Here is a 22,453-nt window from a genome sequence, read left to right on the forward strand (position 1 = left end):
AAAGAAAGAAAGAAAGAAAGAAAAGAAGGGAGTTACTAAATATACATTAAATCATTACTTTTACCTGTTGAATTCAAAAGGAAGATATAAAATGCTTCATCAGTTTCAGGGATATCATCATCATTAGTATAGACAGATAAGTTCTGCTCTCTTTCTCCGACATCAAACAAAATGACACTGTTCCTTCCACTGGGAACAAAGTCTCCGGCTTCAGCTGTTGCATCTCCATCAACAGTAATGTAATGAACAGCAACAGCAGCATCAGTAGATCCATTCCTCAAGACTGTAAAGTTTGCAACACTCCCTTCTGTAATGCTCACTGTCAGAGGTTCTGAAAACACACAAGCAATAAATCTCTCTGAGTTCAAGCTGAGCTTCTTGCATGTGGCCTCTTCACCTAATTCTGCACGAGGATTCTTCATCTCAGGAAGAGAGAAGGCACATGTAGTATAGTAAGGGAAATACTTGCAGGTAGACAAGAATATTGYTGTCTTTAGCCATCTACCAATCCCAGATACACCAACAATAATGAAATAAAATGAGAGAAAATTCTGAGGCAAAAAAGGTGCAAATCCAACACAACAACAAAAAGGTACATCTTATAACATTACCTCCACTAGGATTACAATTGCTGAATCATCTGCTCCATCAATAAAATCTGTTTGAAGCAGAATTTTAATTCAAAACTTAAAACCAGTAGTAACTAACCTGCAAAATAAATGGGATCATCATTCCTTGTAATTTGTAAAAATGCACTGGTTATATTGCCCAGTCTGGCTCCACCAGTGGCATTGAATAATCTGATTAAGAATATCTCCATCTCTTCAGGTATCTGAATGTCAAAGCATTAAGAAATTAATTTCTTGCATACAAAACAATGAAGAAATTGAAATTAACAGCTGAGGAGGTTAAAAAAAACAAGGATTTATGCATGTTGTTGTTCATTTATTGATTCATAAGCGTGTCAAGAGGGATGAAAAATGGCAGTTCATACACTTACACAGAAATCATCATCAGTCAAAAGCAGTTGCATACAAATCCCCTAGTCTTTACTATTGTACAGGTGATCCAAAAGATATCCTGCAGTTTCCTGATGCTGATACATGTAACTTATTTTTATAGTTATATTTATTTATTACTAATTATTCTCATTCTTTCTTGTATTACTTCAAATATATCAGCATTAAAAACAAAAAATCAGGAATCTTGCTTTCAAAATAAATGGTTTATCAAATGGTTTACTTATTATTATACTTTAAACACACCTACTACTGACATATTCTATTTTTTTTGTTTATAGATATGCACAGTGTCTCAAATTCTTTTATGCTTTATTTAACTAAACTCACTTTTACCCATGTATTTTGATTCTTCTTGCAAAAAATTATCAGGTTCTTAAAAACAGAGCTTCTTCTCAAATTGTTATGGTTTAGCACTTACTTTTGTTCCACACATTTATAGAAAAACACTGTAAAGATGATTACCTCATCTGGTAGAGAGTAAATGGTTATATTTTTTGAAAACTCCAGATTATCAAAGAAAACAGTCCCTTGTTCTGGATAGATGTCATTGGTACATGCTGGGTCAACAATCCAGGACACACTAACATTGCCATAGTTTCCTTGGTTTCTTACAACTCTGTAAGACGCTACAAAATGCAAACATGCACAGTCAGTGTGTGTCTCCAGAAAGAACAAGTCAAAACTAAAGAGGTCAGCAAAACTGACAAAGAAAAAGTTAMGGAAATAGTAAGTAAACCCACTTCTCGCAAAACTAATAATACATGAGAGCTCTACACAAAAGGCCACACAACGATAGTCCATTTCAGCAGTTAAAACTTGCTTAAATTTGTTATTTTTAGCCTGTAACTGCATGTGATACAATAGAGATAGACAAATTGAAGTCACACATATTTAGCTTATTTTTCTCTCACATAACACCCAATTCCTCATGCTCTCCACGCAGAACTACTACTGCGAGTCTGCACATTGCATATAAATAATCTGTCCTTCCTGTCTGGTATATTCTATAGCTATTTCTTTACTGAATTGATCCCTATGGCTCTCCAGGTCCATCCTTCTCTGCTCTAATCTCCACCAYTCATCATGCTGGTACTGTACATCACTGTACATCCTGAGCAGAGACTTGAGTCAGACACTGTCCTAGGAAGGTGAAAAAGAAAAAAGACAGGAGCAGACAGCAGAGAAAGCAGTAATTCTAATTTTAAAAAATTACCAGAATAGATGTTTTCTCCTTTACTTTCCTTTATTGTCACTGCTAGTTCATCAGGTAGAAACTGAATGACACCATGTGGATCATCATTCTTCAAAATAGTTATATTGACCCTTGTGGCATTCCCCAGCTTGCCTGGCATGTCAGTGTAGCCACTGAGTACAACAGCATATGTCTCATCCAGCTAGAAGAGACAAACTCAGTTACAATGAAAGGATACATTCAGCAGAAAGAGAAGACAATTTCAACTAAAGAAAACACTTTCTACATGCACAATGGTTTTGTACATCTTTGTCATCTCTAACAGTGAAAGCAAAAGATTTTAAAACCCCTGCCATCCAGCTGATTTTAAAAGAATGTGTCAGTTTGCATTATTAATCTAATGTGACTTTGCATATCATATATTTCTTGAATAAAAGCTCACAGGAGATGCATCATGGAACACTAAAACAAATGTTGCACCTTTGCATCTATACAGAAAACATTTGTGAAGACTCGGGAGCACTCAGTTAAATTAACAGGTATTTACCAAGAAGAAACAAAAAGAAGAGAGTTGCTCATTCAGAGCTCAATTAAACAATGGCATTCTATACTACAGAATGCCATGATGCCAAAAACTCATATAGATGTAAAGTATCAATTTACAAAAAATAAAAAGTCCACTGAGGGCTATTAAAGCCAAAGATACCTTCTAGTTATCCAGGCATCCCTGCTTTGGAGGCTGAGAATATGTTCTGTAGAAAAGCATTGCATGCTTCTTTTGCTTCTACATATTTTCCTATATTTTAATAAGTGACCAACTCTTATGGTGTGAACACAATTGGAAGAGAGGAAAATATTCATTTCTACCTCTGGAATCCCATCCATCCTTGTCAAAAGAGTAATTATGATCTCTCTTTCCCCAGGTTTAAATTCCAGAATTCCTGTGCTTCCATAAAACTCATTATTATCCCTTGGTTCTACAGTGTAGCGCAAAAACTGCCTGAGAAGGCTTCCTCTGCTGCGCACAATCTGGAGTTCAACAGAATCACCTTCCTGCAAAAAGAAAAAAAAAAAAATAAAAAAAAATCCAGCATTTATTTATTTGCACTCTGCTAAGACTTAGGTGTCCATAATGATTAAGAAAAGTTATTCAGATAGCTACCTTGATATTGTAGGGACCTCTGGAAGCAGGAGAAAATTCAAACACTCCTCCAGGATCGTCATTTTCCAAAATAGTAATTTCACGAGTAGTAAACCCATATTTCAGTATTTGATTTTCCACACTGATCCTGAGAAAGGAAAAAAATGGGGTTTTTGAGCGATGATTCTTTTCAGTAAGTAAATATATACCTATGCAAAGAACATCAGAACCCTTATGAATTTTATGAATAAACTACGAAAACAAGTACCTACAAAGAATATAAGAAAGACACATCACTGTGTTCCATTCACTTGCAAAAAACTCCAGCCTTTGTTTCTGAAATAATTTTGCTTTCTGATTACTTTTTATAGTTGATAGTTCTGGGGCTTTTTAGTCACACAGGCACAAAATACAAAGGAGAAGAAATAGAATTGTGTACTAAAAATTTAGAGTCACATTCAATTTTATTTTGTATTTGGATCAAAACATTAGGCATGACCCAAAATCACTTAAACAAAGAGAGATAATATTTCTTGCATTCATTTCCTCAGAGGCTAATTTTCAATTACATTATTTTAAGTTTGTTACATTAAAAATGCAAGAAAAACTACAGAAAAATGCATCAAGAATGCACCTTCACACAGATGGTTTTGATATAGCTTATTAAATGCTGATTTATGAATTGCTGGCATCTTCCATATTGTCCAGAAGAAAATTTCAATGAACAAACAGGAAGTATCTATGTAAAAGGGTAATATATCATGTTTAATGCATATTAAAAAAATATGCCAGTAGACACAATAAATTGTGTAAACATAAACAAAAAAGTGTATGCCACTCAAAAAAAAGATAACTGCTCATTTCTGACCACAGAAAACTTCTCTACAATTTCAGTAAGCTCAGGTATTTAGTTGGGACAAATTGTATTTCTGGCAATTTAAGACAACTAATCCATTACTGCAATCAAGTGCAGGAATATCAAACACGGAGTCATGCATTAATAAATTCCATCATTCACAAATCCTAAATAAGACCTCAAGCCAGAAACACATGCCATCATATTAAAAACCAAAGGGCAAGCAAGCATTGTTTGAAGACATGCAGAAGATGTGATTCCTGAGAGGAAAAGACAACATTGATAGATTCTGTCCAAACCAATCACTTGTAAAACAAAACATTGATTCACTGAAGACACACCATAGTTCACTGTACTCACCCAAAGTACACGACAAACCTTTCCGTCTCAACTCTGTTAACACAGAAAGAAAGAAGGAAAGAAGGGCAGAAGAAAAGAAGGAAAGAAAGGGAGTGGGGGAAGGAATGAAAGTGCCACTTCCTGGAATTTCAATAGTTACCAGTCTTAGGTAATAATAACAATAACAGCACCACAATTTTTTCTTTTCCCTTTCCAAAGACATATTTGCCTTATTTTAAGGGAACCTCCTTGCTTGGCATTTTTGTGTTGACAAATGCTAGCAAGTGGGCAGTCCCCACTGGAAAGAAATGACCTCATGACCAAGTCAGTCAAGGTCCATTCATGGTATATCCTACCCAGCCCTTCTCCAGGAGCTCCACCACTGCCWGCCTTTTTGCTCACAACTGCAACAGCCCACATTCATAACTAGATGCTCACACAAAAAAATTACAATCAATATGCCTCCACTATTATTCATCAATCTGTTATATGATAAACATATATCAATAACATATCTGTGTTATTTCATCAATCTGACACATGATAAAAACAGGTAAGCACATTGGGAGTTATAACACATACACATCAAAAGCTGCTTTAGCACAAAATTACACCAAACTTTATTTGACAATTTTTCAGTTAACCAGATTATCAGAGTAAAACACCAACAAGAAAACCCCAAACAAGACCCCCATCAAAAATAAAAAATAAAAATAAAAACAAGAAAAAAACTAGAAAAAAGAAAATAAGTACATATAACAAAACTATCACATCAAGTCAGTTGAAAGGACATTATTCTGCAATGAAAAGTATGTAATTTCATGTCAATAAATTATGTATAGATTATTTCCTTAATCTGAAATAAATATATATTAAACATAAAACCTATATCTCCTATTAAAATGATATAAACAGATTAACAAAGCATTTATAAAGTAAAATTTTGAATTAAAAATTAATTCAGATTCAGAATTCAATAGACATGAGTTCACTTAAAAGTTTGAGGTAATAAAGTAAGTATACTTTCAGCTTTATTCTTTCAAATAGGACATCTGATTCAATAGAAATTTATCAGTGACTTCCAATAAGGCTACATTTTAAATRTTATATATTAAGGAATTGTCCCATTCTTCAGAAATATATGCAAAAGTTTTCCAAAACAGTCAAGCATTAATACATTAAATCAGAGAATACAAATGAATCATTTTTGTATGTAAGTACAAACTGAAGCGATTAAGACACAATGATCAGAAAGGGCAGTGAATGCCAAAAATAGCATCTGTTTCACGAACACATGCTGTGAGTCCAGAGTTCAGACAAAAAAATKACCTCTGAACTCAGTAGTGCTAGAATCTAGTATCATGTCATAATGCACAGTGGCAGCTCTACAGAAATCCAAGGGCTGGCAGAAATTAAACAGTGCCAAGGTACCATGAGAAGGTACTTCCGGGTATACTTTGAAAGGATTGAGAAGACTGGCAATACTTATTACCCTTTAAGTCACAATGTAAATCAGATCGGAATCTAGTGAACTAGCAAGTTAGAAAGYAACTGCTTAGATGCAGCCCATCCGCTGCTAAAAGCCCCGTTATTCTGGAGTTTTCTCCAGCCGAGTTCCATTTTCAAAACTAGGGTCACTTGACTGACGGATTAATGGATCTGACCATGTTTTTTCTGTAACAACATAACGTTGTTACCAGTGTTTTGACATATTAAATGTTGATTACAATTCAAAAACAGCAGACCAGATGGTTGGGCACTGGAACAAGCTCCCTAAGGCACTGGTCGTAGAACCAAGCCTGAGAGAGTCCCAGAAATGTTTGGACAATGTTCTCATGTGTGATTCTTGGGGTGTCCTATGCAAGCCCAGGAGTTAGACTTGATTATTCTGACAGGTTCCTTCCAACCTTGTTTATTCTGTGATTCCATGATAAAATAGCCTATGCAAAATGGAATAGAAGCTGCAAAGGTACAGGCTTCCAACTTGGATCTGCTAATTCATGAGCAAKTACCACAACAGGACCTCTCAGGTCTACATTCTGAAGTACAAACATACAAATTTTCATGTCAACCCTGGCCCAGGATCCAACAAGTGATTTTCTGGCACAATCTTCTTGCTGTGTACCTGTCTGGCAATCACTGAGCTATGCTGGACCCCTGTGACTATCATACAAATCTCACATGTGTTCCTGGCTTAACCTGCCCCACCTCCACGACCTTGCCTCATGTCCCGGTCTGAAGGCTGCCCCCACTTCCACATGACAAGTCTCATCTGAAAAAGCTAGTCATCACAGAATTTCTTTCCTTAAAAACACTTAATTATTACTTAGCAARAATTACAACTAAGAGAATGTTTCCTCACTTTTTTAAAATACATAGTACTATAACAGAAAGTAGACTTTTGAATGAGTTTAAAATAACATGGCGATTATGAAAAAAATATTACCACAAATAAAACAATAATTGTTAAGAAATGCGTTTGAATTTGATAACTGTGAACAAAGAACTGGAATTCTGAAGAAGGTGAATGTTTTGAAGAGCCCATGGGAAACYAAATTTTAATTGTGAATTTGTATTAATGATACTCTTAAAAACACAGCTCTCCAAAATCTTTCTCTTCTATCAGGTGTCTCACAAAAGGTGTTCTTTTCTACTGGGCCACTGTCTAGCCACTTTGTTCCCAGCCTGTAGCTCTGCAGGGGCTTGTTGTGGCCAAGCGTAGGACCCGGCACTTGGTCTTGTTGAACCTCACGCCACTGGTGCCAATCTATGAACTCAGCCTGTCCAGGTCCCCCTGCAGAGCCCTCCTGCCCTCCAGCTGATCAACACTCCCACCCATCTTGGTATCATTCACGAATTTATAAAGGCTAAATCCCCTAATCAAGATCATCACTAAATATATTAAACAGAACAGGACARGGCCCAGCACTGATCCCTGGGGGACAYCACCAGTGACTTGTCACCAGCCGGATGCAGTACATTCACCACCATGCTCTGGCCCTGGCTATCCAGATGGTTCTTAACCCACAGAAGAGAACACCTGTCCAAACCGAGGGTTGACGGCTTCTCCAGAAGAGTGYTGTGGGACACAGCATCAAAGGCTCTGTTGAATTTCAGACAGACACCATCCAAAGCCTTAYAGACACAACCTCCAGCCTTCAGGTAGGTCACCTGATCATAAAAGGAGATCAGGTTGGTCAGGCAGGACCTAAATCCATGCTGGCTGGGTCTGATCCCTTGGCTATCCTGTGTCATGTAATCACACTCAGGATTATCTATTCCATAACGTTGCCAGGCATCAAAATCAGGCTGACAACTCTGAAGTTGCCCAAATGCTCTTTCTGGCCTTTCTTGTGGATGGGCATCACATTGACCAACTTCCAGTTGTCTGGGACCTCCCCAGTTAGCAAGGACTGATGACAAATGATGGATAGCAGCTTAGAGAGCTCTTACAATAGCTCCCTCATTACCCTAGGATGAAGCCTATTCAATCCCATAAATTTAAATGGTTCTGCCAGTCACTAACCACTTTCTCTTGGATTTCAGGGGGTATATTCTGCTCTCCAACCTTGTCTACCAGCCCAAGGGACCAGTTGCCCTGAGAATAATTAGTCTTGAAGACTGAGGCAAAGAAGGTAGTATGTACCTCAGCCTGTGTCACATCACAGAAGTCACTACAGCTATAAAAAATATCCCCATTACAYTGTATCATTTTTGCTTCATTGAACCTACCTCACATACATAAATTAGGTACATACATGAATCTATTCTGGCATCATAATTTATATGAGTCATGACTGAAAAAGATTCTGAGCATAAAGACTATTTAAACACCCAACTGCTCCTAAATTTTAATTTTCCAAAAACAGAAATAAATTCCTTTGTGTTTTACTGTTCCCAGAACATAAAGTCCAGGAATTCTTACTCTCAGCACCATTCATTTAAGAGTACAAACACAACCAATGTGCCCTGAGGGTCTTGGCCGTTCAGCTGTGCCAACTGCCAAATTTATAGCTATGTATCTGCACTAGGGGGGGGTGACAATGGCCAACAGCAGAATTTCTTGTGCAAAAGGAAAAAGCAACAATCACATTTCACTACAAACATTTGGTTTATTTATGTTTAGTCTCAATTCAGGCCTATTCAGATATAGGCAGGCATTCAAAATGAAGATGGCCCTAAGGAAAGAAAACATGAAGAAGCTTCAGCAGGTACAGAATTGTCTTGCGTTTTTACAACTCATCTGCCTTCTAGGTAAGCATATTCTTCATGATATATATTGCCTCCATTCTGTGTACAGCATTCATAATTATTTTTAATATCCAGGGTCTACAGATGGTGGTCATAGGGCAAGGAAGGAAAATACCATTTTCAATGGCTTGGAAGATTCCTTTTGTAATTATGGGTAGAATCAAAGCTCATTTAGAACATAAACTGCCTTAACACCACCAGTGAGTTGTAAATAATACATCCTTGCATGAACTAATTGTTGCATTATTTTGCCCATGTTATTACTAATTGCAATAAATAGATTGCTTATGAACATATTTCTATGTTCCATTAAAGTCCGTACATGGTCTATTTTTCAACTGATTTATGTTACAGTTTATCAAACAGTGCAASCACATCCACAGCACAGTGCATCTTTGTTTTCATGGTAATTCACTACTGCTGTGAGGTGCTGGCTGCCAGTCTTGGAAACTGAAATCTTCTGTTCATCCAGAAAACACAAACTGTGTAGAAGGCATCACTGCAAGCTTACACACATCCCCCAGCCAGTATCCTTTGAAGAGTCATCTCCAGTATTGAAAGGACAGTCTTTGCAGTAATTTCATTCTGGGCTTCTGCTCACGTTGAAGTTGCCAAATTTCACGCACAGCCTTGAGGGACACTACCCAGGTCTAGAGAAAAGTTCCGATTTTATCTCCTCTTTATTTACTTCTTTTTCCTGGCCAGACCACCTGTTCCTTACTTCACTTTCTGACCTTGCCAAGTGTGGGAAAGCTGCTTACTGCTGGCACAATTTTTACCAGCCACTTCAAAATCAATAGAACCTGCTAATCCCACCATACATAGCAAAAGCAGAACAGTGGTTACGTTTGTTCAGCTGCCAATTCAATCCTCTTTGCAGACATAATTTTCAAGGCATGAGGTTACTACTCAGAGTAAATGGCAGAAGCCTGTAGTTACACATACTGTAGAGCTGTCCAATATTAATCGTTTATGCTATCCACTTCCTCTATGTACTCATTTGTCTCCTACCACTTCACTTCAGCTTTCTGGCCACCTTAAACAACTTTCTTACTTCAATTATTATATTATTATTTTTTGTTATGCCACAGACTGTCTAGGAAGCCTTCAGGCACACCAGTTTCATCCACAGGAAGAAAAACAGAATTGCTTGCAATAGTCTATATTTTCTTTTGCCTTGAACAGGACCATCTTTTTCACATAGTGCGTCATCAAGACAGAATGAAATAATTCATTTTGCACTAGAGGCATCCACCAGCCAGCTTCTAAAGAAGCAGGCCGATCCTGCAATGGAACAACATTTTTCCTATGTGATAGAATGATGATCAAAAAATGGGAACAGCAGCAGCTTGGGGAGCTGATTTCTGGTTTGCTAGCATGTAATCTGCATTACTACCTGGTGTTAGAGTTCCCAAGAGCTAGTCTGCACATCCTATATATGACAAGGATATTCTATATAAGGTAAGGACTGTGTAAGTAGTAGATGCTCAATGTAGACATTGCAGCTGACAGATTTCTCTTAGCATGTTTCCAGAAAAATAAATGGGAAAAATATACCTCAGATTATTAAGAGGTATTAGCAGAAGTGGTAGTATTTCTAAACTATATATACATCTAAGTTTTTGGAAGCAGGACTGAAGAAATAGTCAAGATTCTCTAACTAACAAAATAAAAAGGCTATACACTCCAGGATATTAAATAATTCAGGTATTCTGAGTAATGTTCACATGCAGATAATAGTATCTCCTGAGACCTCTTACAGCCTTAATTATCCTGCAATCTTGATGTCACACAGAAGGGAGACCACAACAATGTATTTCAAAACATCATTGCTCCCTTTGTAGCTGAAGCATGGTCACTACTGATCTCAGAAGCCAGCTGTTGGGATGTATCTAAGTATTTAATTTTGCAGCAACATCCTCACCAATAAATCGTCTGAGAAAAACACAGTTAAGTACTGCTTTCTACCATTCATTATAGTTTTCCCCATTATCACACTAAACATTATTTTTCTGGAAATACAAGTGCTGTAACCAAGAGCTATAACTAAAGACCAAAGCTAAAYGAACTTTTTTAGTAGCATACATTATTTTAATCAAAATATAAACAAAACTAAGTCATTATATAATAACCACAACATGGTTTCTTACATTGATCACAAGTTAAAGAAGATTCCATACACAGTCTGAATCAAGGGCCCAATATTCCTCCAGGCACTTATCAACACAGTGAAGGCAATGCCTCACAATTAATACAGTGTCAACTTGTTATATGAGTATGACAACTGATACATATGAATAAAGATTAGGGTACAATACCTGTCCAAAGTTAATACCACTGTTTCATTCATTTCAGGTATATCATCAGCTTTAATAGTAATGTTGATTGTAGTATCACTTTGTCCAGATAAGAAAAYAACAGAGCCATTAAAAGGACTTATATCATCCTCTGTTACTGCCTGGTGATTATGACCAGAAGGTTTCAAACTCCAAAACACTGTTGCTTGACCATCAGTACCATCTCGATGCAATGCAATGGAAACCTGTAAAACACATGAATCTGATGTGACTTGCAAAACTAGATGCAAAAGCAATTAACCTTTTGCAAATTACTGTTTGAATAGGAGCCTCAAAATGTTAACCCTGGGTTTTTTACTTATACCTATGTATAAGATCTGAAACCAAAGATGGTATTTCAATAAAAATATATATTGGATCTTATTTTTTCAATCATCTATCCATTACACATTTGGACATATGTTTTTATATATACTTAGTGGAGGTGGCAGACTATTAATATAACACCCATAAACACAAAAAACCTCGTCTGACTGATTTAACCAGTGCCCACCTCATCAGGTCATAACCTAGGTCTTAAATGTAATCATCACAATTTACTCTGGCTGTTATAGTACAGTTCTAGCCTCYACTCTACTTAAGGAAATCAGCAGTTTTACTGAAAAGCAAGTTCTCTGATTCAGGATATGAGGGAAGATTTCAGTTAAGACAAGTAGGGGAAATAAAGGCAAAATATAAGAAAAGATGTTTTGTAACTGTGTCTTTGGCTGGGATTAGAGCACTTGGATGACAATGCTTTTGAAAATGCTTTGTGGGGCATTGAGAACTAAAAAAGCATATTTATTTAAAAACAGACCCAGAAAGCCAAATTAGACATCCACATTTAAGTCAGCTATAAAATACACACACATTTCCACGAAATTTGGGAGCAATATCAGTCCTACTCCACATAAGTGTCTTTGCAGCTGGTGAAAGAAACTGTCTGCAGCATCTTTTGCTCCATGTGAGCATCACGACCTAACCAGCTCTATATGCTTACAGAGAAAGCAAAGTTCAATCACAGTTTCCTGACGACCAGCACATTAATCTTTCTAGCAACTTTCTGTTTTGTTTTTTTTTTAAGCGGGAGAATATTTGAGATAAGATAGAATTTAGAGGAAGAATTTTCCTCACATTACCTTTCAAATGTTACAGTGGATATAGCAAACCTTGCTTTCTCCAATTAAGTTTTCCATATTAAGGGACAATATCAAAATGTTTACTTACCACTGTAGCAGGCGATTCTTCTGGCTCAGAAAGAATAATTGGAAGATTACTAGTAAAGCCTATTTCTCCATTTGCAATATCTGGAGTAATCCKCAGAGAAATATTTCGAATCTCACCTAATCTAGGACTCACAGGAGGGATAAGAGGAATTCTATCCAGCAGCTCAACTCTTTCCAGCTGTGAGAAAAGGTAAGAAAAACTTGACAAATAAGAAGCCCTAGCACCAAGCAAGAACTATTCTGACATTTTGGTATAAATTTCATATGCAAGGAACAAAACATCTTCAGAATAAATTTCTCCTAACAGCAACACTGCTGTTACAAAAATGTGTAAGTAGCTGTGTAAGAAATAAGGTTGATGCTATTGAGCTTTTTCAGCAGAATGGTATACCTTTCAGACAAATCATGTTCAAATACACAGCTAAATGTATGTAGAGGGAGAACAAACCTTTTAAATTGGGTAATTCATTACTAGATCTGTGAACTGATCTGCCGAGCACCCCAGCTGTTGTTCAAACTTCAATTTTTTGCCATGCATTGATAAAAATCTGCTGATGACATTGGAACCTTACTAATTTACATCCTCTCATGAAGTTAAAGAATGATTAATTCTTCTTTTTTCTCTCAAAAAACTGTAAAGACTTCTATATTTACAATAACTAGTATGTTATAATTATATTCGGAATTGCAAAGGGATACAAAATTTCAACTTTAGTCTTCTCTTATATTACCATATTTTTGATGGTTTATTTATACTGAGAAGAAATAAAAAAATGTTTATTCTTTCTTTAAGTGGAAAATACCATTCACTTAGCCCATCACAGCAATGACACAACAAGGAAAGCAGCACTTTCCGTTATTTACTTATTTTAATATTCCTTTCAAACATAACTAATACTACTATGAGATTCTGTCTACATGGGTCATAATAACAAATGCTTCTATGGCTGACTTGTATATATTTGTGCAAACATTTCACTGTGCATGAACCACCACTGACAACCACATTTTAACTCCTGTTAGAATGTTTTTGCTTGGYGCTATCAGATGTTACCATATAGGTTTTCGTGGAGGAGGGCAAAACAGCCTTATTTAAATCCATATAGCTAGCATGAATCATGCTTTCAACTGATGAGTTTTAAATTCCTTTGATTCTTAAAACCAATTTATATTAAATATTTGGACTGCATCACATTTTGTTCCACTGTTGTTAAAGTTACACACAAAAATATTCATACACATTTTATTTGAAGATAGACAGGGTTTGTTTTATAAATACCATAACCACAGGTTTTTTATTTGAATGTAGGGGGAAGGAGGTWGAGTAAAGAAATATTTTTAAGTAATTAAAACATCTCTGGTAGACTATAAATTAAAAAAAACCTACCAAACTGTACATTTATGATTTAACTTCAACATGTCCATTTGAAAATTTGAAGACACCTAACTTAAAATGAACTAAGAAATGACTTTGAGATATGATCTCTGGATGTGCCAAGTCACCCCTTTGTCTGTTGTGTTGGTTTTGCTTGGCCCAGTTTTTGGAAGTGAGGGGGGCCAAAAAGATGGCTCCTGTGAGAAGCTTCTGGAGGCTTCCACCATGTCCATCAGAGCTAATTGCTGTTGGCTCTGAGGATGATGGACATGCCACTGACCAAACCTGGGCCAATTAAAGATGGTGGTTAAGCCTCTGTGAAAACATATTTAAGAAGAAATCAAAACAAAGGAGCACACAGTAGTTTTGCCAGTGGAGGAGGCTGAGAAATATGTGAGGGAATGCAAATACCAAGGTCAGTGCAGGAGGGGGAGGAGCTGCTCCAGGTGCTGGAGCTGGGATTCCTTTGCAAGCCGTGGTGACAACCATGGTGGAGCAGGCTGTCCCCTGCAGCCCATGGTGACCACAGTGGAGCAGGCTGTCCCCCTGCAGCCCATGGTGACCATGGTGGAGCAGGCTGTCCCCCTGCAGCCCNTGGTGACCATGGTGGAGCAGGCTGTCCCCCTGCAGCCCGTGGTGACCATGGTGGAGCAGGCTGTCTCCCTGCAGCCCATGGGATCCATGGAAGGTGCAGAGATCCACCCGCAGCCCATGGAGGAGGGAGGTCCCCACGCCAGAGCGGGCAGATGCCGAGAAGGGGCTGTGTCCAGCAGGAGACCCATGGAGAGAGAGGCCTTGCTCCCAAGATGGAACAGCCTGGCCTTGGGCCTGCACCCAGGGGACGAGGGACCCCAGAGTGCAGCAGTTTTGGGATGACTGTCTGCCTGTGGGGGACTCACACTGCAGCAGATGTGTGTGGACTGCKRCTCGTGAGAGTGAAGCCACGCCRGAGAGGTTCACCAAGAACTGTTTCCCGTGGGAGAGACCCCACGGCAATGCAAGGGAAGGACTCCTCTTCCTCAGCAGCCACAGATCGATCTGTGATGAACTGACCAACCCCACACCCTGTTCCGTTCCTGCTGCTTTGTAGTCGGTGGGAAGGGGGGGAGGGAGTGGGGAGAAGATCGGTGTCTTTGAGGGTTGTATTTTATTTCTCATTCTCCTCCTCTGACTTTGTTAGTAATAAATTCACTTGATAATTTAAGTAGTGCCTGTTTTGTCCATCAAGTGTTTCCTCCCCGCTCCTTATCTCAACTCATGAACCTTTTTGTTAGTTTTTTTTCCCCTTCGCTCTTCTCTACCCAAGAGTGTGGTGGTGGGGGAGARCGAACGAGCAGGTGTTGCAGGTTGCCTGGCTTTTAGCCAGCATTCCAAACCACGACATCTGTGTATCAAGATTGCTCCCTGGGTTCATGATCCCAGACAGTGGCAATAGTTAATCAGAGGATGTAGAGATTATGGGGTACTCATACTGTAGATGAGAAAATAAGTATAACAATTACTGATTACAGTGCCCAAGATCTCCCACAGCAGTATATCTGAACAATAATTAGCTAACATGTATGCAAATTTGCCAAACTTATGAGCAATGACAGAATTTCCCTTTTTACAAATTCAGATGTTAAAAAAAGAAAAAATCCAAAAGGATACATAAAGGAAAAACTAGAAGGAATACTTTTCAAGTTGGTTTTTTTAGAAATTTGTAATTTCTAAAATCTGTCATCGTTTAGGAGCCTGAAGTTGGTTAAATTGAAAGCCAAGGGGTAGACAGAATAATATACCTGAGAAGGTAACTAACCCGTGCAACACTGATGTAAGTTTGCTCAATTTCATGATTAATGCCTGACTCCTGTTACAAAAGTGTATTTTTTTAAATGGTGTAATTAGTAAATAATTTAGCAATAAAGCTCTTTATAGCATATTTGTGACAGCTCTTTCTAAGCAAAAAGTTTTTTCTTGGCTACAGAACTAATAATTTTTTCTTTCTTTTATATTTTTTATCAGGCAGAATACTTTTAATTAAATTAAAAGGGAAGGAGCCACTACTATTTTATATAATTTCTATTACACAGGCTAAAAAAACACCCCAAAATACAACTGAGATACCTGTATGAGGAAATGAGCTCCATTTTGAAGAAATGCGTCATTTCGTATTGGTATATTTACAGTGTCTTGTGTTTTTCCTTCTGGAAAGATGAGMGTACTTCTTCTAGACATATTCAGAATGCCCTCTTTCGCTCTCTCAGGATCCAGAGCTCCAGCTGGAATATACAGTGTGGTGTAAAGCAACTGCACATCTCCAACTGTTCCTCCTTCCCTTGCAAAACTCAAACATAAAAAGCGTCCCGTTGGATTACTTTCAATCTTCTGATTCTCCAAAGGATGGAATTTTATTATGCCATAGACATCATCACTGTCCTGAATGTAAAACAGAAGCTGCAAAGTAGAAAACAGCATGCTGCATTACACTATACCATAGTTTCATGCCTTCACAATAGCACCTTCTGAATGTCACCATAGATTTTTCTCCTTAGTGAACTGGCATCAGGAAAGAAATCACGCTGACAGCTCCAAACTATTCTTTATACACAAGTTGCATTGCACTGACAGTGGCAACTTTCCCACTGTGCATCATCTATGTGCCAGAATAAGGTCTGACTAACTGATTTTTTGGTTCAGCAGTCCAAGTGAATAATTTAAAAATGTTTGAGATTGTAAAGAATTTTGTTTTATTCACCAAGCTCATTCCAACCATTTTTGAGAAAGACAAAGCAGGGACTCRAATCACAGAACTGTCAGCAGCGCTAGCCACCCTTTATTTCATAGTTCAGAGGTTACAGTCTTAATCACCAAACCCTCCCACTGAAGTTGTTGCTCTGTAAAACATTTCAGTACCATTAAGACAGCAAATGAGCAAGTGAAAATAACTTTCCTGTGTTCTGTTAGCAAGCAATCACTTGAGACAGCATTTATTCAATGCTATCTATACACGCTGGGAATAACCTGAACTGAATGCTACCACAGTGAAAAGCTCTGGCATTGTATACTAAGCCAAATGCTTTAGATATAGCTCTATATATGATTACATTAAAGATTAATTTGCTTGATTTTTATCCATGACCAAACCCTTTCATTAGCACAATCAATATTATCAAAACTAGCTGTCTTTATTACTCATTATTATCTTCTCCAAAACAATTTTAAAAGCAAACTTACCTCAGACGGCTCACTGACTTCTGCACCCCCCTGTATTGTGTGAGGTAGAAGTTTCAGAAGATAAGGTTCTGCCTCTTCAGGTATATCATCATCAATAATGTCCAGATGAAGGGTCACCAGCATTTGTCCTTGATCAAAACATATCTCCCCAGCCTCTGGAAGGAGGTCTGCAGTCACTGGTGAGGGATCACTGCTATTTCGGATTATAACCCAGGAAACAGAAACATTTCCATGTGTTCCACCATTTCTTACAATTGTGATCCCTTCAAATCTATGGTTTTGAATGAAAACAAAAGGCACAAATCATAATTACTATTGGTTTGCACTGTTAACGATTCCCTAAAATATCTACACTTACCTGAGTGCTACAAACGTTAACTGTTTGCAAATTACTTTTGACTCAAGTTTGTGAAAGTACAGTTACAGAAAATACAGTTTGTGAAATCATCGGACATACGTAAGATTGTTTAATCATGAGCTCTCTGTAACACCTCTGAAGATATGTGTTAGGTCTCACTTTGTTTACAGCATGAAACATAATGAGAAGTGAGTGAAGTCTTGGCATATTTTACATTTATCTTGAGAAATACAAATTTCAGAAAACTTTTTGCCTTTTCTACATCATGAACAGTTGTGAGGCATGAGCATAGTGAATTATTTGCCTCTGTACTGCAAATATATTCATTTAGTGATTTTTATGATACTGGACATGTCAGGCTGCCTGCCTCTGAGAAGTGCATGACTGAAAAAGTCTGAGAATCATGACTTACAAACATTAAGAAAGTAGGATTTATTTCTTTAGTGTGTATCAAAGAGAAAGATGAATACTCAAGTTGTGGGCTCTACATATCATAAAATATTCTTTAAAAATGCTCATAGYGTGATATAGTTTGAGGCATTATTTGTTTCTTTGAGGATGAACTACCATCAGTAACTTTTTATTGAGACTGCCAATATTATGTATCGTTCCTGCCTATAAAATTTGTACAGTTTTGATTTTAAACTCCTTGTAAAATGACAAATATTTAAATTGGTTTTAAGTTTAAGGTAACCATTTAATGGGAGACACTCAACACTTTTTTTTGTTTAATCAGGGACTGGTTTTATAGATAGTAAATAAAAATATATACCAAAAAAGGAAGACAGAAATCCACTTCCCATTGAACTGGTGTGTAGCAGTATCGCAACTTCACTGATCCTACCTTTAGATTAAGGGTTTTCACTGTTCTGATAATGTGATTGAATAGTTATGGTTTATTTACATATAGCTTATAGATATTAAAATACTTTCTGCATAATTAGACATTCCCACTTCTCGAAATCTTTGTAGATATGGTTGATAATAATAACACATTAAGTGATCTCTACATTTTATTTTAGTAGTGATTTTATAATTACTTTTAATGATAGCCCAAGGACCTTTAAAAATTACAAATAAGTCTCCTAAACTGACTAGATACTAGATTTTAAAATCTGTAGTACCTTGAAATTTGGTCTTCATCAATGATAAGAGTGTGAGCTAACAGAACACTGTGGATTGATAGCACTCCGTAGGGTTTATCATTCGGTTGGATAGTGACATGAACAACAGATGGATAAATCAAAACAGCATCTCCCTGCAAAGTATCCTTAAGAAGCATAATCTGAAAGGTCTCAGCAATCTCTGGTATGGCATCATCAAGGATCTTAAATTTCAAATATGTTTCATGAACTAGAGGAGGGAAAACAAGAGTTGTATTTGGCTGTAGATCTAGGAAGTCTACATTAAGTTGTGCATGTGCAGTTGAATCCCCAGTTATGATGGCGTAACTGACAGAGACTTCGTCTTCATCAGGTCCAATTAACTTTCCACTGACATCCTTACCACGAACCACTTGGATTGTTAACACTTCATCTTCCTCAGGCACCACATAAGCATTCTGAACAAAACGCACGGGACTGTCATTTTTCTTAATACTAATCCAAACAGAATTTTTTGTGTTGTTGATTTCAGCCCCTCCCTCCACACTCTTCAGACGAACAACAAAGACTTCATCATTTTCAGGTACCTGGAAAAATAATATTAGCAACCAAGTGTAAGTCACACTTCAAATACATGCAGAATACATATACTGAGAAATATAACTTATGTATTTTGCAGAAGAGTAAAATGATAAAAACTTGAAAGTTCATTTCATTTTAAAAGGAACAGGAAAAGAGTCTTGCTTTTAACTTTTGCTAAAAATCCCTTTTCAAAAATTTAATGTCTCTATTTCCCAAAACATACTTCTAACAGATGGTAGAAAGTCAAACAAAAAACAAAAATTAGTCAAGAATCAGAAAAATCTTCATCTTTACAGCTTCAGAGTAAGAGGAGACTACATGCCATTTTTGAAAACCAACTCTACTTGGAAACCAATGTTCCTCTCCATTACTTAGAWTTAAATTTTCTTTTTTCCAATATTGATACTGATCTACCTCTATATGTGCCTGAGACAAAGCAAGAAAAATTTCTGGACAGAACCTACCTAGGCCCATCCATCCCTACAGAATTGGAAAAGGAATGAACACATCCTTTGTGCAGACACACCCACAGCTGCAGACAAAATTTCCATCACAGATCTGAGAAAGTGTTTTCATGTTCTTAGCAATAATTCAGATTTTGCTATTTCTCAAAACAGCTGTTTAAAACTACATTTAGTTTTAGCTATTTCTTCTCCAACATGTGATGCAGCAGACAATAAAAAATGGCTTATAAGCCACAAATTACAGGATTAAGGATGAGATTTCTGCCTTATATTACTATATAAATATACATAAATACATACAAATTAAATATATATAAATATATAAATAAATATTATATATATAAGAATATAAATATAAATATAAATATAAATATAAATATAAATATAAATATAAATATAAATATAAATATAAATATAAATATAAATATAAATATAAATATATATAAATATACATATGGGGGAAACATGGTGTGATTCCTGGATAGAGCCAGGAGTTGCACTCAATGATCCTAATGGGTTCCTTTGAACTCAGCATTTTATGAGATACTATGATTCTGTATTTTATTCCCCAAATATTGATTAGCTACACATCTACTGAAAATATATGATTATTTTATTAATACACAGAGATAAAAAATATATCTTTAAAAATTATTTGTGATCTCTGCATCTATGGAAACCAGTAGTATTTGCTTCTGAGAGGAAATCCAGGACAAAATTACAATTTYTGAAATTCCTGCTGTCCAATACTTCTTTCTTTCACATTCATTTGTTTATTTGTCACACTCAGATCCTTTTCTAGAGGTAGAAGACTGGGCATGATAGCTTATGCAAATTCAGTATCTTGTTTGTTTTGTGGCACTGAAACTTGCATAATGCTGTTGACTGATACAGGGGCTTGTTGTCAGTGTGAGATCTGGAAGCTCTCAGCTACATCCCTCCAATACTGGAGTACAACATGGTTGGTCTACTCATTAGAATAGATGCTAACTAATGTTTCATTCAGTTGACTAACTAATATTCGATCTGGAATCATTAAAAAAATATACATTTAAGGGAGTCAAAATGCATCCATAACTTTAGCCGTAGTTTACATTTTAACATCTCACATAAATGGGACATTCTAGATTTCTCAATYGCATCATGACTGACCAATGACAATCCCAGACAGACTTCAAAGACAGCAAGATAAAAGATTTCTAGTGCTGACTTGCCTCTTTAATCTTCTGTTAACAAGGTTCCCATTATCCCTCACTAAAAAAGGAAATATATACACAATAGAATTACTATAAATATAGTACTGTAGAGATCAGATCTGCAGTCCCTTAATTTCTGTAAGGAAAAAGGCTTTGTAATTCAGAAAAACAGCTGTTCCAGTTTTTCTTCTCTTCAGATCCTAACAGCTCAAATTAAGTTCTGAGAGTAACAATGAATGCTTGTGCACTCCATCATCATCAKCAGCAGCAGCAGCAGTAAAGGATTTTTACACAAAACAACCTTCTGTGTAAGTATGTGGAAGACTTTCAGTAAGCGGACCACCACAGCTGTACAGATCAAACTTTGAGTGAAAGAATGTTGAGAGCACTTCTTAGAGGAAAAGTAAATCACATCCTTCCCACAAACCTAATGAATTCTTTTTGTGTATAAGTTACAGAAATAATACATCTGATCAGAAAGAGATATTTCTACAAAGAAGTGTCGCAGAGTCTCATTACTAGTATCAGTGCAGATGTGGGAGACTATTTTTTATAATYAACAGAAATATGCAAAAAATTGCTTTAAAGTTGCCCAATTTTGACACAGTTTTCTTCTATGTAATTTTTCTAGAGAATTTCCTTATTAAGTTGTTCTGTATCACATTCACACTTTAAGAAAACTTAAATATGGAAAGTTCAGTCCAACAAATAAAATTGTATCTAGCTAAAGAACATCATTCTTGGCTACACAAGAACCTCAGTATTCCATCTGAATACAAATATAATGCTTTCCTGATTATTTATATTTTTACCATAAAGCATCTAACAGATCTAGTCAGAACMGTGAGGGTATGTTCAGAAACTAAAAATATTAATTGCTGAAATGTAATATTAAAAAGATAAAGTGATAGCCCATAGAGACAAAATTGAACAGTACTTTACAGAGCAGAAGCACTTGTAGCCCTATTTGAATCAAGCCTTTTTGAAACATAGTACACAAAGYCCCACCAAAACAGCTGTTAATTTTCTATATATTCAAGTCAAAAACGAAAGTCAGCTTGTTTTTACCTCATCATCAAGCACTGTTAAATTATAAATCAACACTGATCTCCCAGGGGTAAATGTAATATTTCCCCTGGCTGGACTTAAGTCTTCTTCAGCTGCATTTGGTCCATCTTCTATCTGCAAACAGTTGATTTTTATGATAAGAAATATATACAGCATGCATAAAAATCTAGTACAATAGTCAATACACAGTTTGTGAAATGACTAACAAATTACTATTTATTCAATAATCTCCTGATCATATGCAGACACATTCAATTGTGAAAATCTATCCTTTTTTAGTAGATGGACTAAGTCAGAGTAGGAACTCTGAAAAAATTATGTATGGTCAGTGAAAGGGGTAAAAACTACTTCCATACAGTCSTTTGAGAACTCCTTCATATCTCTTGATACATAACTCACTCTTAAAAAACAGAAAGGGCAGTCCTTCTCTTTTAATTTAAATCACATTTCTTAATCAATTCCAAGATAAAACAATATCAACTACCGCTTTCGTGACCTTTCTATTTAGACTTGTAAGGAAATTACTGTTAATACTAAAACCTAAAAAAATAATAAGACTCAGGAGGCAATATGTTAGGGTTTTGTTTTAGAAAATCTTGTAATTTTTTTCAACATATAATTTATATAATAATTTCATATAATTTATATATAATACATATAATTTCTATAATAATTCTTATATATAATTTTCAACATATAATTTTTATATATATGTTCATCTCATTCTG

At 36.3% G+C, this 22,453-nt stretch overlaps 1 protein-coding gene across 1 annotated transcript in view; it reads right to left on the bottom strand.

The window, feature by feature from the left end:
• Positions 1-22,453, bottom strand: part of ADGRV1 (adhesion G protein-coupled receptor V1) — a 282,213-nt gene that overhangs the window by 242,443 nt on the left and 17,317 nt on the right. The window contains exons 7-18 of the mRNA XM_057373001.1: positions 21,726-21,839; positions 18,437-19,002; positions 16,955-17,225; positions 15,845-16,174; positions 12,365-12,541; positions 11,120-11,343; positions 3,377-3,503; positions 3,082-3,267; positions 2,236-2,416; positions 1,485-1,648; positions 709-832; positions 65-331 (exon numbers count right to left, since the gene is read on the bottom strand). Of these exons, the coding sequence (XP_057228984.1) occupies positions 65-331; positions 709-832; positions 1,485-1,648; positions 2,236-2,416; positions 3,082-3,267; positions 3,377-3,503; positions 11,120-11,343; positions 12,365-12,541; positions 15,845-16,174; positions 16,955-17,225; positions 18,437-19,002; positions 21,726-21,839 (2,731 nt within the window). The remainder of the gene's footprint in view (positions 1-64; positions 332-708; positions 833-1,484; positions 1,649-2,235; positions 2,417-3,081; positions 3,268-3,376; positions 3,504-11,119; positions 11,344-12,364; positions 12,542-15,844; positions 16,175-16,954; positions 17,226-18,436; positions 19,003-21,725; positions 21,840-22,453) is intronic.

This window comes from Malurus melanocephalus, unplaced genomic scaffold, assembly GCF_030028575.1.
Source record: "Malurus melanocephalus ecotype Western Australia unplaced genomic scaffold, MMel_1.1 scaffold_7, whole genome shotgun sequence".
Taxonomy (NCBI): Eukaryota; Metazoa; Chordata; class Aves; order Passeriformes; family Maluridae; genus Malurus; species Malurus melanocephalus.